The sequence below is a fragment of the Rana temporaria genome, chromosome 10 (assembly GCF_905171775.1).
Source record: "Rana temporaria chromosome 10, aRanTem1.1, whole genome shotgun sequence".
NCBI classification, from domain to species: Eukaryota; Metazoa; Chordata; class Amphibia; order Anura; family Ranidae; genus Rana; species Rana temporaria.
In genome coordinates, this window is record NC_053498.1 from 119,491,505 (window position 1) to 119,501,668 (window position 10,164).

At 43.1% G+C, this 10,164-nt stretch overlaps 2 protein-coding genes across 3 annotated transcripts; both read right to left on the minus strand.

Moving 5' to 3' along the window:
* Positions 1–4,065: 4,065 nt before the first annotated feature.
* Positions 4,066–9,754, minus strand: LOC120915524 (indolethylamine N-methyltransferase-like). 2 transcript variants are annotated; one of them, XM_040326096.1, is made up of 3 exons: positions 9,550–9,754; positions 6,670–6,877; positions 4,066–4,576 (listed from the first exon to the last, which is right to left on the minus strand). In XM_040326096.1, exons 1-3 carry the CDS (start codon positions 9,695–9,697, stop codon positions 4,153–4,155), a joined length of 780 nt encoding a protein of 259 aa, XP_040182030.1. In that variant the 5' UTR covers positions 9,698–9,754; the 3' UTR covers positions 4,066–4,152. The 2 variants fall into 2 exon arrangements, with proteins under 2 accessions (XP_040182030.1, XP_040182029.1); XM_040326095.1 differs by lacking the exon at positions 9,550–9,754 and adding an exon at positions 9,082–9,543.
* Positions 7,762–9,075, minus strand: LOC120915526. Its single transcript, XM_040326099.1, has 2 exons — positions 8,650–9,075; positions 7,762–8,613 (listed from the first exon to the last, which is right to left on the minus strand). Exons 1-2 carry the CDS (start codon positions 9,071–9,073, stop codon positions 8,540–8,542), a joined length of 498 nt encoding a protein of 165 aa, XP_040182033.1. The 5' UTR covers positions 9,074–9,075; the 3' UTR covers positions 7,762–8,539.
* Positions 9,755–10,164: the final 410 nt, after the last annotated feature.

A 10,164-nucleotide genomic window follows, 5' to 3' on the forward strand; every position in this document is an offset into this window, starting at 1 on the left:
TATTTCCATTATTGCATTTGCTGTTAGGCTAGATGCATTTTCAATATTATATACATATTTTTCACTGTGTTTAGTCACTATTAGTGAGTGCAGTATTTTCTCTATTTTTCTGATTAAAGATACCTTTTTCCTTTTTTTATAAAGTGAAGAAAAAATATTAAAGTGTATATAAACCCTAAAATTGATGTTTATGTAAGGGATTCTCTTTTTATTAAAGAATCTTGTACATATTGTCTCTTGTGCAGTTACAATGAGAAAATCCATGGTGCTCTTGCCTGTTCCTTGAGGCCCCATACACACGAGAGGATTTATCCGCGGATACGGTCCAGCGGACCGTATCCGCGGATAAATCCTCTCGAGGATTTCAGCAGATTTCTATGCGATGGCGTGTACACACCATCGCATTGAAATCCGCGCCGAAATCCTCTGGCGATGACGTGTCGCGCCGTCGCCGTAATTATGACGCGGCGACGGGCGCGACGCTGTCATATAAGGATTTCCACGCATGCGTCAAATCATTACGACGCGTGCGGGGAATCCCTTTGGACGGATGGATCCGGTGAGTCTGTACAGACGAGCGGATCCATCCGTTGGGATGGACTTCAGCAGATGGATTTGTTGAGCATGTCAGCAAATATTCATCTGCTGGAAATCCATCCCAGGGGAGATTTATCCGCGGATAAATATCCGCCGGAGTGTACACACCATAGAATCTATCCGCTGAAACCCATTCGATGGGATTTATCTGCGGATAGATTCTATCGTGTGTACGGGGCCTAAGGCCCCATACACACGAGAGGATTTATCCGCAGATACGGTCCAGCGGACCGTTTCCACGGATAAATCCTCTCAAAGAAATCCGCTGATTTCGATGGGATGGAGTGTACACACCATCCCATTGAAATCCGCGCGGAAATCCTCTGCCGATGACGTGTCGCGCCGTCGCCGCGATTATGACGCGGCGACGGGCGCGACGCTGTCATATAAGGAATTCCACACATGCGTCAAATCATTACGACGCGTGCGGGGAATCCCTTTGGACGGATGGATCCGGTAAGTCTGTACAGACGAGCGGATCCATCCGTTGGAATGGATTCCAGCAGATGGATATGTTGTGCAGCACAACAAATATTCGATCTGCTGGAATCCATCCCAGAGGAGATTTCTCCGCGGAAACAGATCCGCTGGCGTGTACACACCATAGGATCTATCCGCTGAAACCCATTTGCTGGGATTTATCTGCGGATAGATTCTATCGTGTGTACGGGGCCTTAGTCTTGTAGTATTCTAACCACACCAAGCACAGAAGCAGATCCATGCTGGTGTGGTCAGTTTGCGTTTCTCAGCTTTCAGATTTTAGCTACAGGATGCTGTGCTGATACATGATGCGCCTGTAGGCTGATAGTTAGCGTTGCTATCCCCCCCCCCCCGCTTGTCAGCCCTGCTTTGTCCTACATGTCGTTTGCTCTGTGCCTTCAGACACCAACCCCCTGCAGGATGGGCAGAGAGGGGTGTGATCTGCATACTAAAACTACAAAGTAAAGTATGCAAACAATTCCATTAGACAAAAAGACAAACAATTATGTCACATATACTTGTAGCGCTACCCCCGAAGGAGCCGCTGATTTGTTGTTGGGATCAGCATATTAAGTTACCTTGATGTGGCCCAGGGGTGCAGTTGTAGAGACAAAGTAGTGAGCGAAGGTCCAGACAGTGAATAAAGGTTTTTCCAATGCTTCATTTCCAGGCCAACACGGCCAACATCAACATCAAATAGGAAGAAAAGGTTGATGAAAAGAAAGGGAGAACCTTGCGGTATTTAGGCCTGGATATGAACTGAGCAGTCCTGCTCTCAGTAGTATCAAAGTGTAATTCGTCGCCACTCTTTCTGAGTAGGTGAAGTGCCCCCGGACAGACCCCTATCATAAGCCTGGCAGCCAAGGTGTCACTTTGGATTTCTGGGAGGAACAGATCTCTCTTACAGACCTGGCTCTAGGGCCTCTGCCACAGGCCAATTACTTTAAGTGAGTTAAATGGATGATTGGAGCGAATCCTCCCAGTAAGTTTTAGCATAGGTCACCAGATGACAGCAAAGCATACCTGTCTGTCAGCATTCCGGTCACCAGATCCCCGATTGGTTCGTTCAAGCCCTGTTGGACAACCTGCCTCTGGGTTCCCCTCAAGCCGACCCCCCAATCGAACGGCACCCAGCCTGGGATCCTCTCAATAGAACCGGAGATCCAGTAAGTCACCTGAGTCCCCTTTTACCTCCGAATGAGGTTCGGTGTAGCTTGCAATTTTGGCCAGGTGGGCCACGCTGGTGGGGTCCATGGAAGATTGTCTAGCACACGACACCTGTCACAGATATACTCTCCCCCAGCATGCCCCGCGAGGGAAAAACTCCTCTGATTGGCTGCTGGGGAAAACTTGCTCTGCCAGAACCCCTCTGGTGCCAACTGCTGGCCAGGGATGACACAGCATCCCTGGAGCACAGACTGACCCAGTGGACATTTCCAAAATGACAGAAAGTCCCAATTTAGTAAATTGTGAATGGGAGCAAACTAACTCTCCCATTCCTCACTAACTTTAGCGTAGTGCCCATACTGAAAGTAAGGGGGCGCTACATACTTTAATGTCAGGACTGTATTACTGTCTGTGTCTACTGTCCATTGCAGAGATTTCCACACCTTCTGTCCCTGTGAAACTTGTACAAGAAATGGGGTAGTATGCTTGTCATTGGCATAGGAAGGCATGGACAGCAACATTTTTACCTAAAAGTTATTTATTTTTTCTTGCCCGTGTCTCTGTTGGCATTAAATAAATGCTTGGACCAGTGGCGGAACTGTAGGGGTCACTGCAGTCGCACTTGCGACTGGGCCCTGCCATTCTGCCACTGTGGGGGGGCCCAAGACCCGGCATCTCCCCCTGCACCTTTGGCTGGTCAGTTAGAATGCAGTGGGGGAAGGTGGGAGGTGGCGATCGACAGCTCTATGGTGCCTGTGGGTGGCGGGATCTCCCTGGGGCTTGTAGTTCTCTCTTTCCGAGTGTCAGTGTATACAGTGGAGAGGGGAGGGGCCTCTGATCCGGGTAGGTATCAGTTTCACTTTCAGTGTGTTGCTCTGCTTGTGCACTGCTGCTGATACATGCCCAGGTCAAAGGCCCCTCCCCTCTCCTCTGTGTACACTCAGGGGAAGAACTACTAGCCCCAGGGAGATCCCCCTGCCTGTGGACACCATAGAGCTGCCGATCGCCGCCTCCCACCTCCACCAGCCAGGTACACGGGGAACCTCTGGAAGGGAAGGGGGTCAGCTGTCTGGGGACCCTGATGTAATGGGGGGCTTTTTGGGGACACTAATGTAAGGAAGGGGCCCTCTGGGGACACTGATGTAAGAGGGGGCCCTCTGGGGACCATAATGTAAGGGGGGGGCTCTGTGGGGACACCAATGTAAGGAAGGGGCCCTCTGGAGACAATATAAGGGGGGCTCTCTGAGGACACTAATGTAAGGGGGGAGGTTCTCTGGGGACACTGATGTAAAGAAGGGCTATCTTGGAACTCTAATGTAAGAGGGCTCTCTGGAGACCCTAATGTAAGGGGAGGCTCTCTGGGGACCCTAATGTAGGGGGGCTTTCTGGGGACCCTGATGTAAGGGGGGCTCTCTAGGGACCCTGATGTATGGGGGGATGTCTGGGGATCCTGATGTAAGTAGGGAGGCTTTCTGGGGACCCTGATGTAAGGGGGGCTCTCTGGGGACCCTGATGTAAGTGGGGGATCTCTGGAGACTCTGATGTAAGTGGGGGATCCGCGCTCAGATATGTAACAATATATATATATATATATATATATATATATATATATATATATACATACACACACACACATGTGTATTATATGCCCGCCCAAGTGTATAACTTTATCTCATTCGCTGCTATGGGCTCTAGCCCAAGATCTTTTGTAGACCCAGCAACAACCCTGGTGGGGGCCCTTCATAGTTTCTTGCAGCGGGGCCCTGAAGATTCAAGTTACGCCTCTGGCTTGTACCTTTCTCCCAAAGACAGAAAAGGAAATGGCAATATGTATTATATATTTTTTAATATTGTAAGTTTGGTTCCCCCTCACCATGAGAGGGGATCTCTAGGCTTTGGTTTTCAGGCTTATTTTACTTTGCGAGCAAGGACAAAACCCATATGGCTGTAGTCAACAATATCATTGGGCTCCACAGCTTTAATGACTGATGACTTTTCAATGATGAAGCCGGCTTTAATCACGAGTTCTTGTACTTCTGTCTCGTCCAAAGTCAGGCAAAAGTAGCGATGGCTGCCCACCTTGTAGAAGGTCATGTTCAGCACCACAAACAGCAGCACCTGGCCTCCAAGTTTCAGTCTGGATGTGAATCTCTCCAGGTTCCTCTGGAAGTCTTCCTTTGTTTTACTGACAACATTTAATATCCATAGACTGAGGACAAAATCCACCTGTGGCACCACTCTAGGATCCAGGCCATTGGTTTCATGGTTGTCCCACTTATAAACCCCTTTAATGACTTTTCTAACCTGGTCTTCCTTTTCCGTCCATTCTTGTCTGGAACAAGAAATCGTGTCTGATAATAGCAATAGGAATAATTTCTACTATAACTGCCGGTTTTACTACTAACAGAGATACTACAATAGATATTAAATTTTTTACAATTATGATTTCTTCCACTACTATTAGTAATTATCCCATTACTTAAGCTGGCAATACTACTAACAATACTATACCACTACACCTTTACTATTTGTATATGGATATTCAACTGTAATCACTACTAGTAGTAAGTTGATAATAGAATTGCTTCTCCTCCTACTGCTGATACAGATAATATAATATTGTTTTTATTTCGACTATTACTTGTGCTACTGTTAGAAATGATTCTACAATTAATGTCAGTAATACTACTAATACAACTATAAGACCATATTAGTGCCACTATTATTAATATTGGTTTTGCTTCTGTAATTACTACTAGTAGTAAAGAGGTGATAATAGAATTGCTTCTCCCTCTCCTTTTACTATGACATAATATAGCAACTTTTTATTATTACAATTACTTCTACTACTATTAATTGCAATATAACTAGAAATGACATCCATATTAGTACAAATATTATGTTATTTTTAATTTTCTACTATCGTCGTTAGTCCTAAAGGTTGATTACTAATAGAAGTAAAGATAATAAAAAAATGTTCCTACTACACTGGGAAATATGTATATTTTTTATTACTACAATTATTCTACTAATAATAAAATTGATCCAACTACTATTGCCAGCAATATTACTACAATTACAATTCCACTATACCGTTTCATTACTGTAATTTCTAATGGTTATGCTGCTGTGAATACTACTATTCATAAAGGTGATAATAATATTGCTTCTTCTCCTACTACTACTACAGATCATATAATAATATTTTTGTAGCACTATGGTTACTGTTCCTGCTATTAGTAATGATCTTACTACCTGCCGAGCTTGCGCGTAGAACGAACGCATATGTAAGTCATATGCGCCTGCATATGAAAACGGTGTTCAAACTACACATGTGAGGTATCACCACGATCAATAGAGTGAGAGCACTCTATTAGGTTAAAAAAAGCCAACTTGCTTTAAAATTAACCTATGGATTCCTAACCAACGTCGTTGTGTTTTACGTCACCGCGTTCTGACACGATCGTTTTTTTAACTGATGGTGTGTATGCACGACGGACCATCAGTCAGCTTCATAGGTTAACCTATGACAACGATCCTTCAGATTGTTGTCCTCTGGTTAACCTATCGTGTGTACAAGGCCTAAGACCCCTTTCACACTGGGGCGTTTTTCAGGCACTTTGGCGTTAAAAAATGGTAAGTGGCGCTTTAGGAGCGGTGTATTCACCGCTCCTAAACGCTGCAAATAGGCAGGTTGCAGGACTTTTTTTTTGTACACCCTGCCAGCACAGCGCCTCAGTGTGAAAGGGGTCTTAGTGCATAGAACAAATATACAACTTTCCCAATTAAATGGATGGCCTTGGTGACCAAATCATATTCTTCTCTGATGTTCCCCTAATGCAGTGGTTCTCAACCTGGGGGTCGGGACCCCCTCGGGGGTCAAATGATGATTTGCCAGGGGTCACCAAATCCTGGGCTGTTCATGAAGCCCACACTGCTCTCCCAGACTTTTTGCAACCACCCAGCAAGGCTGTCCCTGGAGCCTGTGGCCACCCAGCTGGGCTGTTTCTGGAGCCCACAGACACCCACTCAGCCTCTTCACAGCCGCCCATTCAGTGCACGGCATGGCTGGGGGGCAGATACTAGAGGTCAGCTAACTGGTGATGAATGTGAAGTGGGAGGGGCTGGAGGAGACCTCAGATTTCGTCATAGGTGAGGGGGATAAAAGGTAAAGAAATGAGAACAAAGAGAGTGTTACATCCTAAAATGTACCATAAGGGGTTTTAATACTGTATGAGTGGAAGGGACTCAGGGAGCGCTAAATATCCATGGGTCAGGGGTGCAAATTACTTGTTTTGTCTTGGGTGCTGACCACCCATGCTACGAAAATAATTTTACTGTTAGGGGTCCCCACAACTTGGGAAATTTTATCAAGGGGTCACGACACTAGAAGGTTGAGAACCACTGCCCTAATGTAAAGCATACCTGTTACCCTCAAGATGGCAGACTCGTTTGGTACATTGTGACCAATCAGTGGCTTTGTCGTCCTTGTCCATCCATTGCTTGAAGTGTGTGAAGCTGTCATCATTCATCTGCACAACATAGATCTCTTTGTAAATATTGCTGACTGAAAAGAGTTGGTAGATTAGGGACCCAATACTGATATCAAGTAACTTGTCTCCTTTCAGCTGCCCTGTGGGGAAAAACAACAATAAAGCCACATTCTTTTTACAGCTGAACTCTAAGCAGATTTATTAAAAAAAGTAATTATTGCAGTTTTGTATCCAGGGGCCCGGATGGCAACCCCCCTTTATATATATATATATATTTTTTTTAAATATATGTATTTTTTTATTTTTATTAAACAGCCCAGAGGTCCCTGGGTGACAACCCCCCCCCCCCTTTTTTAATTAAAAAATATATTTTATATATATATATATATATATATATATATATATATATATATATTTTACTTTATTTTATTAAAGGACCCAGAGGTCCCCAGGGTCCCAGATTGCAACCCCCCTTCTTTTTATAAAAATAATTAATTTTTTTATATATTTTTTTTTTTCTTTTATATATATATATTTTTTTTTAATTAAAGGGCCCAGAGGTCCCCAGGGGCCCATGTGGTAAACCCCCTTTTTTTATTTATTTGTATAAATGTTTATTTTTTTATGTATTTTTTTTATTTTATTTTTTTATTAAAGGGCTCAGAGGTCTGCAGGGGTCCGGAGGTCCCCAGGGCCCGGCATCGCAACCCCCCTTTTTTTATTTATTTTTTATAAAAAAAAATATATATTTTTTATTAAAGGGCCCTGAGGTTTATTAATTTTTTTTTTATTAAAGGACCCAAAGGTCCCCAGGGGCCCGGAGGCAACCCCCCTTTTTTTGTAATTTTGTTAGTTTTTTTTATATATATATACATTTTTTATTAAAGGGCCCAGAGGTCCCCAGGGTCCCGGATGGCAACCCCCCTTTTTTTTATAAAGATTTTTTTTTTATTCTTTTTACTAAAGGGCCCAGGATGGCTACCCCCCCCCCCCCGCTTCTCAATTCGCAGCAGCCCCCTATATATACACACACACACACACCATTAAACCATTAAATGTGTTTATATAATGCAAGCCTTGTAAATACACTATTTTGACTTGGTATCAGCCTTTTTCAGCCCAAGTATAGCAGAGATCAGACTACAAGGGAAGGGAGAAGCAGCAAAAGTAGCCAATTGGTTTGTTGCAGTTCTTGTGTGCTAGTATATGCAGTTAATACAGAGGAAGGCAAAAAAGCCCTGATAAAGCATGGCCCAGTCTTATTAGCAGTTGGATACTCTCTGGGTCAACATGTTACAGTATTGTTTCTTACAAACATTAGAAAATTTGGTATGTTTAGAAGCACACTTAGGTCTTTTTTTAATCAGTTCAATAATAAGAATCAGCTCATGTGAAAGACTATTTTTTGAGCCTTTACAGTAAAGAGCACTTACCATGTGGATGATCCACCAGGACACCAAAGGACTACTCTATCACTGATTTATGCAGATTTATTTCCCTTAGGTTGATTCATTTTTCACATATATGACTATAGAGAAGGCATGCAATGTTCTATAATTTAGAATAATTATTTAAAGTCTATAAGACATCTAAATATAGCCAGGTCTATTCCTCTGTTGGCTGGTCTCCTTCCACTACATTTCTAATGACTCTTCTACAACAGTCAAGTATGGAAGAGGAACCACCAGAGATGCAGAGAGCCAACAGAAAGAAATAAGAAAAAAGGTGTTTAGAAGAGCAAATTCTTTATTTTGTTTTCAGTAATTCGCAGCTCATTTTACAGGCTTTCTGGTTGGCAACCCTCAGTGATGACCATTTGGCCACTGTGCCTCCTTAGCTGAGCTTATGTGCACCAGTAGTCTATACATTACATTATCTGTGGAAGCCATCTCATGGATGATCATTACATGACCTGTAGAAGCCATCTCATGGATGATCATTACATGACCTGTAAAAGCCATCTCATGGATGATCATTACATCACCTGTAGAAGCCATCTCATGGATGATCATTACATGACCTGTAAAAGCCAACTCATGGATGATCATTACATGCCCTATAGAAGCCATCTCATGGATGATCATTACATGCCCTGTAGAAGCCATCTCATGGATGATCATTACATGCCCTGTAGAAGCCATCTCATGGATGATCATTACATTACCTGTAGAAGCCATCTCATGGATGATCATTACATGACCTGTAGAAGCCATCTCATGGATGATCATTACATGACCTGTAGAAGCCATCTCATGGATGATCATTACATCACCTGTAGAAGCCATCTCATGGATGATCATTACATGCCCTGTAAAAGCCATCTCATGGATGATCATTACATTACCTGTAGAAGCCAACTCATGGATGATCATTACATGACCTGTAGAAGCCATCTTATGGATGATCATTACATGACCTGTAGAAGCCAACTCATGGATGATTATTACATTACATGTAGAAACCATCTCATGGATGATCATTACATTACCTGTAGAAGCCATCTTATGGATGATCATTACATTACTTGTAGAAGCCATCTCATGGATGATCATTACATGACCTATAGAAGCCAACTCATCGATGATCATTACATGACCTGTAGAAGCCAACTCATGGATGATCATTACATTACCTGTAGAAGCCAACTCATGGATGATCATTACATTACCTGTAGAAGCCAACTCATGGATGATCATTACATTACCTGTAGAAGCCAACTCATGGATGATCATTACATTACCTGTAGAAGCCAACTCATGGATGATCATTACATTACCTGTAGAAGCCAACTCATGGATGATCATTACATTACCTGTAGAAGCCAACTCATGGATGATCCTTGTAGGAAAGCCCATGCTTTCTTCAATTATACTGATCTTTCCATGGGAAAAATGAGTATTAACAAGCTCCTTGGCATCAAAATCATCATCGTGATAATGCTTGTGAATGGTCTCAGACATTTTCTACTCTGGATCTTCGCTGTGTCGGTATCCTACTCCTTCAAATGATTGTCACCCTTTATATATCTGTGACATATATAGGTCTCAGTTCAATGCCAATATCACACTTCTTATGTCAATATTGTGGTATTTGACAGCTAAGACAAATAAAAACGTCAAGATGAACAGGACCAGCCTTGGGATATTTAGCACCCTGTAAAAACTTTAGCACAGAACCTCCAGCATATAAATTGAATCTTGCACAGTCTCCTTGTAATCATTACAATTGAAAAACAAGTTTTATAGTGCATAGAATCCCACCATTCCACCCAAATGGCACCAGTCTACTGATGAGAGTAGTAGGAACATTGGGTTGTCAGCTCTTTTGGGGCATAAGGTCAAATCTTTGTGCTCTTCCAAGCAATATGTCCTATGTCACTAGTAAGGATGAGCCGAACACCCCCCTGTTCGGTTCGCATCAGAACTTG

Excerpts from the sequence above, each read along its gene's own strand:
- LOC120915526 (XM_040326099.1), bottom strand. The coding sequence starts at position 9,073 with ATGATCATCCATGAGATGGCTTTTACAGGGCATGTAATGATCATCCAT. Across the intron at positions 8,614-8,649 it reads CCATGAGATGGCTTCTACAG|ATAATGTAATGTATAGACTA; the intron begins GTCATGTAATGA and ends TGGCTTCCACAG.
- LOC120915524 (XM_040326095.1), bottom strand. The coding sequence starts at position 9,541 with ATGATCATCCATGAGTTGGCTTCTACAGGTAATGTAATGATCATCCAT. Across the intron at positions 6,878-9,081 it reads CCATGAGTTGGCTTCTACAG|GGCAGCTGAAAGGAGACAAG; the intron begins GTAATGTAATGA and ends TTTTCCCCACAG. Across the intron at positions 4,577-6,669 it reads TGCCATCTTGAGGGTAACAG|ACAAGAATGGACGGAAAAGG; the intron begins GTATGCTTTACA and ends TTCTTGTTCCAG.